The sequence below is a fragment of the Lagopus muta genome, chromosome 4 (genome assembly GCF_023343835.1).
Source record: "Lagopus muta isolate bLagMut1 chromosome 4, bLagMut1 primary, whole genome shotgun sequence".
Classification (NCBI taxonomy): Eukaryota; Metazoa; Chordata; class Aves; order Galliformes; family Phasianidae; genus Lagopus; species Lagopus muta.
This window is the reverse complement of record NC_064436.1, coordinates 19,933,570-19,948,946: the sequence shown is the minus strand read 5'-3', so window position 1 is coordinate 19,948,946 and position 15,377 is coordinate 19,933,570. Positions and strand designations below refer to the sequence as shown.

Below are 15,377 nucleotides of genomic sequence, written 5' to 3'. Positions count from 1 at the left end.
TCATCACTTAATGGTTGCTATGTCTGAATATTTATTTCAGCAGAGAAGTCTGATCTCAATTGCTCACCCCTGTGCTTTATCTCTCTTTTCTCACCTGTCCACAGCAATCGCTGTCATGGAGTAGATGCTGGCGAAGACAGCTGTGATGGGGAAGAAGTTGTGGAAACGGCAGTAAGCCTCTCCAAAGTACCACTCGCTGTGCAGTGCATAGATGAAGTTGATGAGAGTATTGAAAGCAGCCATGGAGGCATCAGAGAAGGCCAGGTTCACCAGGAAGTAATTGGTCACGGTCCTCATGCGCTTATGAGCCAGGATGATCCAGATGACAATGAGATTTCCAAAAATGGCCACTGCCACCACACCACCATATGCCAGAGACCACAAAGCGATGCGCCAGGAGGGCTGCACAAACTGGTTGGAGAAGTTGGCTGCAAGAGGGGTAGAAGCATTTCCAGCTGGGACTTCCAGCGCCTGTCCCCAGGGGTCTCCTGCTGCAGCAAGGCTCATGTTCCACCTGCTGCTCATGCTTGCATTCCAGTTGGCTGTGGGGACAGAATTCATCTCGAATGTTGCTCTCCTTTCTTCAGGGAATATCTCTCCCACCTCCCACCGCCCTATCCTTCAGAATCCCCCCAAAAAGATAAGAAGAGGAAGGAAGGAAAAAAGAAAGTTAGGCAGCACAGCAAGGACTGGGAAGGAGAGAGCTGTCAGAGAAAGCTTTGGCTGTGCTGTTCAGTTAGAAATGCTGTACTAGCTGAGTCAGAAGAGCTATCTCTGGATAAAGAATCTAATTCCTCCTCTGTGCAGCCACCTCTTGCTTTTGGTTTTGCTGAAGGAGAATGGGACTGGGATCTGAGGCACGTTTTATAGGCTTATGAGTTGTCAGCGTCATGGAGGGAGTGGAGTGATAAGCTCCATCGGCTGGTAAGACAATACCTCTTTCTCTCTGTTTTCTCTCCTCCCCTTTTATTTCATTCATTGTCAGCAGCAGCACTTTCAGGAGCTGTAGAGAGCACCACGAGGAATATGACTCCTTCTCTCATTTCTGTTGAGATTTGTTTTATGTTGCCTTTCTTTATCTTTCATTATTGCACATCTTTTTTAAATAGCCTTTTTGCACTGTCTGTACAGAGGTTAATTAGCTGGCTTATTTTAACGTCCAAAAGACCAAGACTTTTTTTTAATTAAAATTCTTTCCAGATCTGCTTTTCTGCTACTGTCTTTTCATTTTGTGCATGCTTTCCTTTTAATCATTCTGTTACCTACAGGTTTGTAATAGCGATTTCTTTCAGCTAAAGAAATACATCTCGTTGTGATGCAGTCAGTATCAAAAAACACTTATAAAACTAAAATGTGACTACTTTTTCTGTACAGTGTTTATATTGGTTGCTGCAGAGCCATTTGCATATTCAGCAGAGACTGTTGAAACAGCCCTAAATATAGATGTACTTATATATGGGTAAGATACTAGTGATTTGTTTTCTTTGAGTGTTTGGGGAAAAAAAAACAAAAAAACAAAAAAACCCACAAAGCATACTTTGACTTGATTTTTCTTATTTGCATTTATTTCACACTTAGCTTAGTACTATTATTATTTTGAGCAAATGATTTTTAGATTCAGTGATTTCTATACTGGTAGAAAAAGGTAAATGAACAAATGGAACACTTCATGTTTTCACATGCAAGAAGTCAGATTTCTTTTTAATGTCAGCAATAGCTGGCATAGAGATTGCATGCTTTGTGCAAGGGTTGACTGCAAGGGACTTCCACTGTCAGGTCTTTGCTAGTTAATTGGCTGCAGTCTTCAAGGAGAAAATGTGTTTTAGTGCAATCCACTCCATGCTTCAACAATTCAGAGGTGCTGCTACTTGTCATCATCTGAGATTTCAGCTGTATAGCAGTGGGAGCAGTTCAATACCCCATATTAGCAGTCACACATTCTACATATTTTAAAATAAAATATTCCTGTGTGCCACTTCTTCCCTGCTTTATTTACCCATTGGAAGTACTGCATATTAGTTGCTGTGTCTTTGGTTTTAATTTGAATGCCTGAAATTGTGGCTATTTCTGTATTTCTAAATTCTTTTGAGGTCTTATCCACTGACACGATCCCAATCAGCAGCCTACGAGAGCTCTGCTGAAGTCCACCTTTGCTACAGCATATCTAGAACCTATCCATGCACTGCACATCCTTCTCATGGGAAAGCCATGGGAGTCAATCCCATAGTTCCCTGTATTGCTTCTTACATCTTCCATCTGCATCAGTCTTCATCCTCTCCTTGGAGCTAAGCACGAAGGAGGGAGTAGCAGTTCACACACCATTTCTCTATTACTCCTTGTGTCCTATTCTCACAAGATTAAGGAATAAGGAATCACCAGAACAGCAGAGGCTGTAGTACTGCCATAGTGAATTGAAGCTGCACAGTGAATGGTAAACTAATCTTCTCTGCCTTTTCCAATGCACAAGGAATACGGGACTCACTAATTACAGCAGAGATTTCAGCACCCAGCTCTTGACATTAAAATCTTCATCCATGACTCTCACATGGCTTTAAGCCAGAAAGCAGAAACCCAACCCTGTGCCCTGCCTCTATATACTTTTGTGCCCACCCTAGGAATTCCAGACTGTACCCTTTTACTAAGTTGAGCTGTTTCCCACCTTTCCACATCAGATGACCAAGCCCTCGTTCCCCATATGCTTCTGAAAAAGCTCCTGCTACATCCAAAAGACTACAGCGAAGAGGTAGGTTGACCTGTCCTTAAGCACATATCTCACTAGCAATTAACTAATGAAGGAAAGAGTTAAGGAATGCAGCAATTGGCTCTTGCTTAAAAGGTCAGTTCACTTGAACAGTGAAGTCAGCTGTGCTTTTCTGTCAAAATTTGTATTGATTATACTTGTACTGATTGAAGTTTCATCAGTTTAAGCTCATCAGCTGTCAGTTTCTCAAGTAAGTTTTACAGCAGCTTCGGTGAAAGCGTTTGTATTTGGTAACTTATATGTAGCAAAATCTGTCTGACTGGTGAAATTTATTTAAAGGAGCAGTGCAAAGGACCAAGATTTTTTTTTTTCCTCATTCTTGCAGAAAAATATGATAGTTGTAGAGCATATTCATTCTGGTATTTTCTTCTGAAACTGTTACAAGCATGTCATTTTTTTGCCCATTCCAGGTTACGTATATTCACAGTGGGAATTTTTGTATAGGTAATATACAAATATACAATATATTATAATCAGTTTGAGAGTGTTTTCTCATCATATGCTATTTGCTGTTCTCTTTTGTCCTTTCATTGATAGCTTTGCGCTCACACAGTCCCATGTGGTTGTAGTTGTTATATTTCCCCTTGCCATAGCTTCACAGAATTACTGAGGAAAGTGTAAGAAACATCCAAACTGTGATTAAGAAACTAACCATGATTGTCTGTAGTTCTTCCTTTCCCTTACATTGAAGCTATTTTATCACAGTTCCAACCACAGCTCCCCTGCTGAGCTTGAAGCAGAGGATAAGCTCTTGTCTTAGCATTTTGACTCTAAGGTAGATTTAGAAATTTTTCTGTTCTTTGCTATTTATGGAACTATGATTTCATCTTGTACAGTTCTTCCAATGTAACTTGAAGTTTTCATTTGAAGTCACTCTTCCACTAAATTCACTTGTACAGCATGGGAGAGAGCCAGAGAATATCAACAGCAGTTCGCAAGTAGGGGTTTATAGGAAAACAACATCCTGTACAGCATACTTATGTGGTGTGTGTGCTAACTTGCATCGCTGTAAATTGCAGTTGTCCTCTGTGGTCTTTTTCTTTTGCATACAGCACCAAGAGCACAGCTAAGTTGGCTTTTTTGGGGGTTTTGCTTGCTTACGCTTAATTGCATGACCTCCTTTCTCTACCTCCTTACCTAAACCCCTAGCTGAAAGAAGTGATCCTTCATCAGAAATTGTGGTGACCCCAGTTGTTTTCTTCATTGGGGTGTTACTCAGCTGCTTTTGTATCTCTGTACCAATCAGGCAAAATTTTAGTTACTGTAGGAGAGTGTTAACAATTTAAAAGTCTTAACACTGTCCTATTTTTTTTGTGACTGCTTGTTCTCGTTGTGCAGCTGTAATGACAATGTCAGTCTACCCCAATTTTGAACAGTTGGCTTTTAGTTATGAGGCTTAAAGCATAGCTAGAAAGCTCAGTTTGAATCTCGTTTTTGATTTTTGCATATGAATGCAAAATCTTTCTTGCCATCACCAACTGAAGCTGGTTCAGTAGGATATCAGGCAACTATACAAGCATGTGAGTAAGGCTGCTGAAGCAAAGGCGAGGTCAAACCCAGAAGTATAGCATATGGCTCTTCTTCATAGAGGTGGCTAAAAGTCTGGGAACAATCCCATTCACTGGTAGATCATTTAGTTCCCAAGTTCCCTGATCCTTAACCTCCCGCCTATGTTTCCCAAAAGCACATGGACTCTGCATGAACGCCCCATTTTTTTGTTGTCCCTATTTTTATAGCAAAAAACACCAAACTATTTTTCTTGTAAAATGCCCTATAGGAGAAATGTTACTATTTTCTCTATGTTAAAGAATGAAAGAATCAATAAACTATAGTACAGATTTACTAGCTCGGTAATTAAAATAATGCTTTAATGCAATTATTAGAACTGTGTATTTCCTTTTCATTTGAAGGACTTCCATCGAGGCAGGTGGGTTTCTCCAAGTGATGGCTTTCTCCATACACTGTGGACTGCACCTGTGTGAATACTCTTGATGGGTGAATTATAAATTCATTTAAAAATTGAAGTTGTGGGTCAAAATGGCAATTAGTAATTAAATACAGTTAATAGCTGTAGCCAAAAGAATGTGGAGAAATGGGAGATTTTCTAGAGTTAATACTTCTATATGATTAGAAAGAAACTGTTAAACTTTGTTTCAAAATCTGTTTTTGGAAAACAAACAGAATGCTATCCCTTCTTACAAACACACCAATAACATTTAAATCATTAGGAATCTTACTATGGATTTCCATTTTTGATCAGCCTATAAAAAAGGATTGGCCACAAAATGTTTATTTCTGTTGTTGACTTACATTTGTTGCAGTTGTGCCTGAGAATCTACAGTGTTCTCTATATGCATATAGGTCTAGTCAGTGCTTTGAAATGCTTCTTTAAAGCTATCAGATTTTTCCACTGCTTTGTTTTTGTTTTTGTTTTTCCTGTCCTCTTAATTTTCTTTTTCTGTTTCCCCCCCCCCCATCTTTGGTAAATTTATGCCAGCTGCAAACTGGGATGAAGATTTTCCAGCCCTTTCAACCTCTTAAACTAAACACAAGATGAAAATAAATAGAATAAATGATGACCGTCAAATTTTCTAGAATTATGGTTTGTGTATAAAGAAGTACTGAGATAATAGCAATGCCAAGACTCTTACGATCTGCTGGTAGGCATAACTGGTGTGGTATAATAGGATTGCATCTGCTGTTACTTGCTTTTTGAGGCTTGGTGTAGAAAGCTATCACTTGTGCCAACCCTTTTTCCTTCTAATTCTAAGAACAGGTGTAGTAGAACACAAAAATACCAACAAAATAATTGAACATAGAAACTTCGCCAGTACAATTAATTGTCAAGTATTTTTGTATTTAGGAGATCAAGAAAACTTCAGATTGGAGGCTTCAGAAAAGGGATGTTATTTAGTGTTATGTAGAACTAATGTGAGTGATGTTATGGAGCGTCTGTCAGTCTTCAGCAATTGTTCCATTTCTTTTCTCAGTGTGAAATAATTTGTATTTAACTTGATTAGTTCTTGGAGTTAGAAATTGATTGGACATTAGAGTAGACCTAAGGCATGTTGTTGTTCTTTGGCACATTAAAGGCATGGCACCATACTTACTCATCCCTCTTCTCATATATCTGCAACTATTAAATTTATTAATGCATTGGTAAGCCAGTTATTTCAAAGGGCTTTTCTTCGCTTGAAAAGATATCTTTTGAAGCAGCATAAAAGATCAGGAATTGAAATATTTTTCCCAGTGTCACGTCCCAGTGAAGCATTTGCCTCATGGCTTTTCGTAGAAGTAGTTTCTTTAAAATATGTTGCAAGGAAATGTATTGGCTCTGCCTTTAACTGCCTAGGAGATGAGAAGATTCCTCTCTTGTGAGTGGGAGTATCATAACGCAGCAGAGATGCTATCCAATCCTTGTGCTAGAACTTGTGTATGTAAACAAAAGCAGTCTTTTCAGTGGGTATACAATAACTTCCAGACTCAATTTTCCATCACCTTTCAGGTCTACTATATAATAAATACTTTAGAAAACAATGGAAAAACAAGAATAGCCCTTTGTATTGTTGCAAAAAATATTACGCCTACTGTTTGGATTCACACCGTCAGTTGAATGAGAGGTTCAGATAGCCACTATCCTGTTTTCAGACTCTTCTGAAAGAAGAGAAGCCTGTGGTGGGAAAGAATAGGACAGTATAGATCTCAGCTAGATGCTTAATATTTAAAACTGGCTGAAATTCTAAAGTATGGCAGTTAATGCAATTTCTTGATGCTTTGTTCACTGTGGTATTTGTGGATGTAATGGTGCAGTTTCTTCTCTCACTGTGGTGTATTTTTGTATTTGTGAGTTCCACAGTCTAGTTATGCATTGTAGGAGAAATTCTTTTATCATTTAAAGTGTTAGACTTCTCATTTCATTGTGTGCTATCCTAAATGTTAGTCTCCTCTTTTTCTTTCACTAAGGAATGTATGAGCCGAGGTTTATATAGTTGAAGAGTTAATGTGCAAAGTTGCTCAATGACCCTGCTGTTCAACATTTCTTTGTTTCTAAGTCTTTTTTCAGCTGTTTTCATTTATTAAAAAAAAAAAATAGTTGTCATTGCTGAGCCTTTGCAAGAGATTTTTACAAGAAAAACAATTCCTGATTTGAATTGAATTTTTGTTTTGGGAGAAATAGTTTTCCTTCCCACACTGTTTGTACGTTTACTGGATATGTGAGGCAAAGATTACCATTTGCACTGGGGTTTAAAGGTGCCTGGAATGTAACTACATTCCCAAGCACTGGGATTGCTGCTATTCACAACATCTAGATTTCACATCATGATGTGTGTCATGGAGTGTCGATACCCTGCAATCTTGATCAGAGACAAAGTTGAAACATACAGCTGTTTCCTTCTACCTCCTGTACTCAGCTGTGTTTGCAACAAGTCCTGCGTGAAGGAACAGGTGCTCAGTGCCAGGTGTGATTCAGACAGGGGCATGCCTTGCTCTGATAATGAGCTCAGGCTGTCTGAGCCAAGGAATTGATTGAGGCCAACTTTTCTTCTGGAATATTGTACTGAGGTACAGCTACGCTGAAACTGCTTTTAGAATAAAGTAATATTCAGCATGCATGAGGATGAGTTATTTTAGAGAGATTAAATAGCAATAAATAAAAATGCAGCCTGTTTTGGATCAGTAATATGTTTGCCAATTTTTTAAAAAAATTATTTATTTTGTGTGTGGGGGGGGGAGGGATAACTTTCATTCTTCTTTTATGAAGGAAGTAGTGATCCTACCTCAGCCATTGTGAGTTTTGATCTTCAGATCCTCCCAGTGGTCTAAATGCATTTACTTTTCATTATTACTAGCCTTGCTTAGCCCTCTGTTTTATAACTACTGCACATGGGATATGACTACAGAAGTGGAATAGCTGGTACAGTAAGGTGCCTGTCTCTGAATGTAATTTGAAATGTACCACTGTTCTGTGAAAAATAATTCTTACCCATTAACTTTCATGGTCAGCTATGGCTTTAAGAGGAAAACACATTATGCAGTGTGCAAAGCTAGAAATTTTTTGAAAGTGCTTAAATTTTTTTGTTTGAAAACATAAACAGTATTTTAAATATCGTAGATTGATCTGAGGAGTTTTAGCTGATAGCAGTATGTCTGGAGAGAAGGGCAAAGGAGTGAAATGGATTATGGTGCAATAAGCATTGTCTTGGAATATTGTGACTAGATTTCTTTCCTGCCATTATTCTTTTTGTCTTTACATTCTTCAGTGCAGTCCTTGAAACAAATTACTGTGAAGTCTTAACTGAACTAAAATGTTCTTCAATTGCTGTGCTGTATTTTCTCCAGAGGGAGACAAATTATTTGCAACTGTAATTATAGGCATACTTGCCTTTTCTTCCTTTTCCAGCTGCTCAAGTGCCTGTCTGATGTCATAAGTGAGATCAACTAGCGTCTTACTCATGTGCATACTCATACACATTTGTCCTATATCCTTCTTTTCTTTTAAATCATTTCAGTAATGATTTTCTGTTTTTCAAATTTGCATTTAACAACAGGATTATGGAGTCACGGAAATTAGAGATGAAAATTATTTCTATTAGAACTTGCAGGTTTTGAACCTGTGGTCATCAAACCAATGATTAGCTGCTGTTGCAATTTGAAATTCCTCAGGACCTGTTTGTAAGTCATTCAAATATTTCAATCAAAAAGACGCCTACACCAATCAATACATGAATCAAAAAGACACCTAATAACAACACAGTTTTCTCTGCCTCCTGCGGTGCTTTTTCCAGTGCTTACATTCCTTCTAAATATTCAAATTAAGGGGAATTTTACTGGTAACTTTTCTCTCTCTTGGGGTTACTGAAATATATGTCATATATAATAAAATGTGCAAGTGTATTCATACATAATAAAATTCATATTTTAAGCTCTTAGGCAAGATGGAGAGACACAAATGGAATCATAATAACTCAGGGCTGAGTGAAAGCAGGAAATAAGATCTTCAGGTAATTTATCCATGTAATTCATCGAGCATCAATGACCCGTGTGTGTTTCTCTGTTACCTGAAAAGAACAATTTGCATTTTAACAGGATGCTCCAGAGCTGTTGTCATAGGTTCACATGCTTCTCACCAATAGATAAATTTGCAAACATCATTTTGGCATCAAAATTTGTGTGGATCAATTGTATATGTAAAGTCTGAAATGACTTGAATATGCTTAATCATACTTGTAGTACTTGGCTTCAGGTGTGTGAATTTCAGTTGTCTAGCTGTGGGGCTCTGATTGCAGTTATAACAGTAATGTATGTAGATGTGTCTATGTTGCCCTTTCATTTTTATATTTTGGTAATACATTAAACTATAACAATGTGAAAGAGTATTTAGAAAAGAAAGCAAGAAGAAAAAATTAAGTTCAGATAATAGCAAATTCATAGACTCACTGAATTCTCATAGAATGGCTTGGGTTGGAAGGGACCTCAAAGATTATCAAGTTCCAATTTCTGTGCCACAACCAGGGCTGTAAGCAACTAGATGCAGTACTAGATTAGATTGCCCATGGCCCACCCAGCCTTGCCTTGAAGCCTCTAGGAACAGGGCATCCACAATCTCTTTGAGCAATCTGTTCCAGCACCTCATCATTCTCACAGTAAAAATCTCCCCCCAGCATTTAATGTAAATCTCCCTCCTTTACTTCCAAACCATTCCCCCTTATCCTATCGCTATCTACCCTTGTAAAAAGATGATTTTCCTCACGTTTATAAACTGCCTTTAAATACTAGAAGGCAGCAGTGAGGTCTCACCACAACTCTTCTTTTCCAGACTGAAAAAGCCTAGTTCCTTCAGCCAGTCTTCATAAGAGAGGTGCACCACTATGTGGCCATCCTCTGGATCCTCTCCAAAAGCTCCACATCTTTCTTGTGTTGAAGGCCCCAAACATGGATGCGGTACTCCAGATAGGGCCTCACAAAGGCAGAGCAGAGGGAACAGTCCCTTCCCTCAACCTGTTTGCCACCCCTCTCTTGATGCAGTCCAGGATACTGTTGGACTTCCAGGCTGCAAGGGCACACTGCTGGCCCATGTCTGGCCTTCTGTCCATCAGAACCCCCAGGTCTTTCTTTGGCAGAGCTACTCTGAAAGAGTTCTTCTCCCTGTCTGTACTTCTATCTGGGATATTAGTTAAATACAGCTACTTAGTTGTGCAATACTGATTTTAGCGTGCCCTCTGATTGAATCCATTTGTCTTTAATATATACTACTGATATTGATGATAAAGAATAAATACAGATTTCAGAATTGACCTGACAGGCAGTTTTCCTATTATCTTACTTTCAATATTGTATTAAGAGAATATTCAATGTTAATTGCTTCCTTCATTAGAAAAGGATTTCCATGAATCCTTCTCCATACAGCTTTACAGGCAGTTTACTGATTTGGAATAAGATCTACAGAGTATTTTCTAAAAAGCAGTATAATCTCCCCTGTGTTAGAATACTGTCTGATTGGAATGCTTATATGATAACTTGTGCTGGTAGCACAGCAAGAATTTGTTATTTTTTTCTTTGTTGTACAAGGAAAATATGCAAAAGTATAAACTTCCATGTGATTTTACATAATTCTTATCACTTTTATTAAAAAAAAAACCAAACAACTTCTAAGTACTGGAACAGAGTATGAGTCAAAGGGCTGGAGCACTTCTCCTATGAAAAAAAGTTAAGGGATCTGGGCTTCTTCAGGATGGAAAAAAGAAGGCTTCAGGAAACCTTGTTACAGCCTTCCAGTGTTTGAAGGGAGCTTATGAGCAGGAGGAGTGACTTCTTACCAGATGTAATAGTGATAGAACAAGGGAGAATGCATGTAAACTAGAAGAGGGGAGATTTAGCTTTGTTATGAGGAGGAAATTCTTTACTCAGAGGGCTCTGACGCTCTGCCCAGAGCTGTGGGTGCCCCATCCCTGGAGGTGCCCAAGGTCAGGTTGGATGGGGCCGGGGCAGCCTGAGCTGGTGGGGGGCACCCAGCCATGGCAGGAGTTGGGGCTGGGGGGTGCTTAGGTGATCTTTAAGGCCCCTTCGAATCCAGAACATTTATTATTCTATGATGCTGTGACAAATGAGTCTTGTAATTTCTTTTGCAGGAAATGTACAATAAGTAAATAGAAAATCTGTAGCTGCAAATTCTGTATCAAATATAGGAGAAAGTGGTTTCATAATGTGGCAGATCTTGCATATGAATTGTGTCTTCTTGAAATGGAAATAGAGGTTAAAAAGAAAACAGACTTGTCTACTCTCTCAAATATGGGAAGAGTATTGCTTTTTCCCAATCTGCATTTTGGAAATTAAGATTTGTGACCTGCCTACTTCAGAATTAATTTCTTATTAGGCTGTTGAAGTGCAGATTGAGATGGAATCTGAACTTTTTTTTGCATCCTAAAACAGTGTCACATACTGCATGCTCACTGTAATATCTAGTGCGTTTGCTTCCTTATCTGTCAGTTGGAAAAAAAGCTTTCAAAAGTGATGTATGATGAGTATGGTGTTCTTTAGAAATGCCATTCTATTCCAAAACTGTAGAGTCTCTTTGGCCAAAGTGTTTGCTATTTTGCTTGTTTTTAGGAGAAATAGAAAAATTCCAAAATACAATATGATCTGCCTACATAGAGTCTTATGGAACTTGTTATTGAAATGATAATGTCCTAAGGGTTATTATTTTGCAATGAAAGTTAAAGCTAAATGTTTTGGATTTTTTTTTTTTTTTCCGTTTTGTGTCTCTCCCTAATGCTCAGTTAGTTTTTCTGTTTCACAATGCTTCTCCTTTGGGATTGGGATGAAAAAACAAACAATTATGACCAGATTACATACTGAATGTGTGCACTTGGTTGGTGTTCAGCAAGTTGCAGTGCAGTCCAAAAAATATGAGAAAGTATGACTGAACACAAATCAAGCGGAAGACTCTTGGTCATAGTGACCTCCAAAAAGAGAGTAAAAACCTAGTGACTAGTAAAAGTGAAGGAGAGGATGAGAGATGAAGAGGGCAGTTTTGGTGGTTTTCCCTAATGAAAGGTATCTGGAAACATGCTATTGTAATTTCATTCCCCTGAGTCCTCCAGACACTGAATATTTTTCCTCCAAGTTTACTGCAAATTGTAGATTGCTCCTCAGTTTCTGTTTGCTCAGTAAAATGCTTTTTAAACCAGTTTTATTTGCAAGGTCAGCAGTTTTCTTCCTCACTTGTTTTTATATTGCTTAGATTTTAAGGGAAAACAGAATAATTGCATGTTGAGGCCTTTAGAAAAAGTAAATAATCACATTTAATATCCATTTAAAAAAAACAGTTGTAGTGGAGATAATCTAAGGAGAGCAGATATAATTCAGATATGAAGTGAGCCATTATTTCTATGTTCATCATAATTCTAGGAATAATTCATAGTGCTGAATATATCTTCCTTGTTTTCACCATCTTGTGTGATAAGGATGTTCTCCCTTTTTGGAGTCTGACTCACTGAACTTTTATTCTCAGTGACTTCTCCTGCACACTAGAGATGAAGTTCTTTCTGGATTAGGTATGGGAAAGACTTTCAACACAGTTGCAAAGAGTCATTGGAGAATTAGCAGTCAAACCAAATGTTTCGTTACTACCTTTCCTGCTTCTAATATGTCTATTAATGACTAACAAGCTTAACTATAAGTGACTTCTAATTACAAATTATTTTCAAAAGTATTTCCTGAGATTTTGCTTCACGTTTTTCATGGGAACAATTTTTTTTCTGGCTTCATCTGGGCCTTGATTGTTCTGTAGAGAGGAGACAAATGAAGGGTAAGAGCAGAAGTATTTCTCACCTTCTGCTTATTTCAGCACAGTGTTTGTTGTATGCTGGTACTGCTTAGTCTGTGGCCAGTCTGTAGTTCTAGGCAGCTTCAGTATAGAATAGTGCTCCAGTTGCCTCTTTTAATTGCGAGGACATTTTTTGCATGACATCAACTCTGTTGAATATTCTTGACACAAATCAATCAGATTAATTTTATGCTTTTTTTTCTAGAGCAGTGACAGGCAAAAGGCAGATTGCTGACTGCTAAGAGTACTGAACTAGAGTTCTGCAGTCCTGCATTGTAGTTTGGCTGCAGCATTAAGTAGCTTAAGTAGATAAATCAATTCCTCTCTCAACTTCGCAGTTACTATCCTTCTAATCTCCTTTGTCATGTGTTGCTGTTAGGGTTGGAAGCCAAGTGTCTGCAATTTTGTCCCATGTTATTGTGTGTATGTCACTCTTTGAAAAAAAGATCAGATTGTTTTTTTTATGTACTGCATCACAAAGCCCTTCTCCTGTTTCAATGTCAGACAGGCTAATTTGGCAGAAAAAGAATCTTATTGCAAATGATCTGACCTTTCTCAATAATCTAGCATGTTCCAGACGCCTTGTGAGGACAACAGAGAAGGTAATTTATTTTCTGAGGTAAAATGATTTAGACAAATTTATTTTTTGTGGATACAAGATATATCATCATATTCAATTTGAAGAAGCAATGGCAAAGAATGGGGATGAGAAATAAAAGCAAAAGGTATGAACTTGTATAATTCGTAATAATTGTAACTTATTTATTTAGATAACCTCTAAACATTAGCATTCACATTTGGCTATCAATTATTTTGGAATACTGTGAAAGGTATTTTGAAGTTTCCAATCAAGTCTTTTTATTTAATCATTATTATTGAATCTAAGGTAATAATGTGACTTTTTTTTTTATGATCTAGACTCAGTCTCTTAGCTTATCTTACGTGACGACAGAGCCTGCATGCTCGTAGGCTATACTACACTAGCATGTGTGGTAGTATATGATGCTATGCTCAACTGTAGCTAATAAAGACAAGAGTTGGTGACAGAATTGCTTTCCTTGAACAGTGTCTAAGGAAACAAGCATCTTTCATTTAAGAGAGTTGTAATTACTATATTGCTTAATCACTGGCTGATGTCTCCATTTACTTGTCCAGCTTACTGACTGACGTTCATTGACTGTGTTTGTAGTCATAAATTGTAGTGCAAAGTAGAAACTGTGCCTAGCAAATGCTTTCCTATTTTATTTCATAAGCAAGATTTGATCAGACATTTTTTTTTTTTTTTTTTTTGCAGTCATTTATAGATTTTCTTTTCCTGTGGAAAACTTGCCTTTATAGAAACTGTGCTTCTCTTACTCTTCAGAGAATTGTAGAGTAGAGTCGTAGAATAGAATCAGACGTCTAAGACCACACAGTCCTACTGTCCACCTAACACCAATATTGCCCACTAAACCACGTCCCTAAATACTACATCTGCCCTTCCAGAATTCTGCACTGGGAGAGTTCTATCCTCAGACATTTTTTCCTCTGTTGCACCGTAACTATAGAAAATATGAAATAATCTAAGATAGTATTGGGGAAATTTGTGTCACAAATGCAGGTTACTAATCTATTAGTAGTTCTGCAAGCTTTGAATTTATCATTACACTGTGGAATCCTCATCAGTACCTTTAAAGAAAAAAAAAAACCCACAATTATTTATTTCTGACAATGTTCTTTAACAAAAATATTAATTTGAAGTCCTTAGTGAATCCTTCCTGAACTCACTGACTCATTTCAGTGACTTTTTAAACTGCCCAAATGTTAACAAGATTTGTTGTAATATCGCCACTAGTGAGCATTTGGTTAACAGCAATTACAATCTCACTTGCAAAAAAAAAAGTCATTGTTTTTAAGCTAACTAGGAACTGGCAGTTCTCTTATTTGTTTATCATTTGTTGTCTGTTGACTAAGAGGTTTTCACCCTTGCCTTTTCTTTCTATTTTTTGTATTAACACGAATTCCTGGAAAAGATAACCTTTACAGGTCATCTAGTCCAACTCCCTTGCAACGAACAGGGACATGTGCAGCTAGATCAGGTTGCCCAGGGCCTGATCCAGCCTTGCTTTGATAGTCTTCAGAGATGGGGCATCAACAACATCTCTACTGATACCTGGCCTTTGTCATTTTACCTAGTCTACTTGATCCTTATCAGCTCCATACACATTATTCTAGAACTCTATTTTGGGAATATGCTTCTGTATGAGTTCTTCTTTTGCACATGTTTTCCAAGAGAAGACTTACACTACTAGATATGCGCTGTCAGAGTCATTTTGGAAGTCTCATAACTACTGATGAGGAAAGTTTTTAATGAGGTATTCTGGCTCCATAGATGAAGTGAGGATAAAAAGTCCTGCCACGAATAGCCAATACTTAGAGCACCAGGCAAGAGCTCTATGATACTGACTGGGAGAATCAGGGAGTGGGAGTACTGGGAGTAATTCTCCTGTGAAAATCTGGAATTACCATTACAATATCTTGTTTCTCAAGATGAGTTGTTGGTTGTTGGTTTTGTTTTTGTTTTTGTTTTTTAAATGATGTTACTGCCATGAAATGAAGGTGCTCCCCTCTCTGAGGTACTCACTTTGCTACTCATATTTATCCTGAAGATGGCTTAGAAACAGCCGTGCAGCAAGTGATCTGCACACCTGGATGTGATTTGAATAATGAGAAAGATGATCGAGATCTCAAAAAAGATGATTTTTTTTGAAAAACTGGTATAAAGTAAGCAGAGTCTAGACATTAGATGTC

General features: G+C 37.8%; 1 protein-coding gene and 1 long non-coding RNA gene across 5 annotated transcripts in view; one reads left to right on the top strand and one right to left on the bottom strand.

The window, feature by feature from the left end:
- Positions 1-691, bottom strand: part of TACR3 (tachykinin receptor 3) — a 31,296-nt gene extending 30,605 nt beyond the window's left edge. The window contains exon 1 of the mRNA XM_048942203.1: positions 95-691. Coding sequence (XP_048798160.1) covers positions 95-561 — 467 coding nt within the window. The 5' untranslated portion in view covers positions 562-691. The remainder of the gene's footprint in view (positions 1-94) is intronic.
- Positions 1-15,377, top strand: part of LOC125692101 (uncharacterized) — a 208,112-nt gene that overhangs the window by 73,679 nt on the left and 119,056 nt on the right. The window contains exon 1 of one of the 4 annotated variants that reach the window (XR_007376452.1): positions 840-924. The exons of the other annotated variants lie outside the window; for them this stretch is intronic. This is a non-coding gene — a long non-coding RNA (uncharacterized LOC125692101). Of the gene's footprint in view, positions 1-839; positions 925-15,377 lie in introns of those variants that run through there. 4 annotated transcript variants of the gene reach the window in all.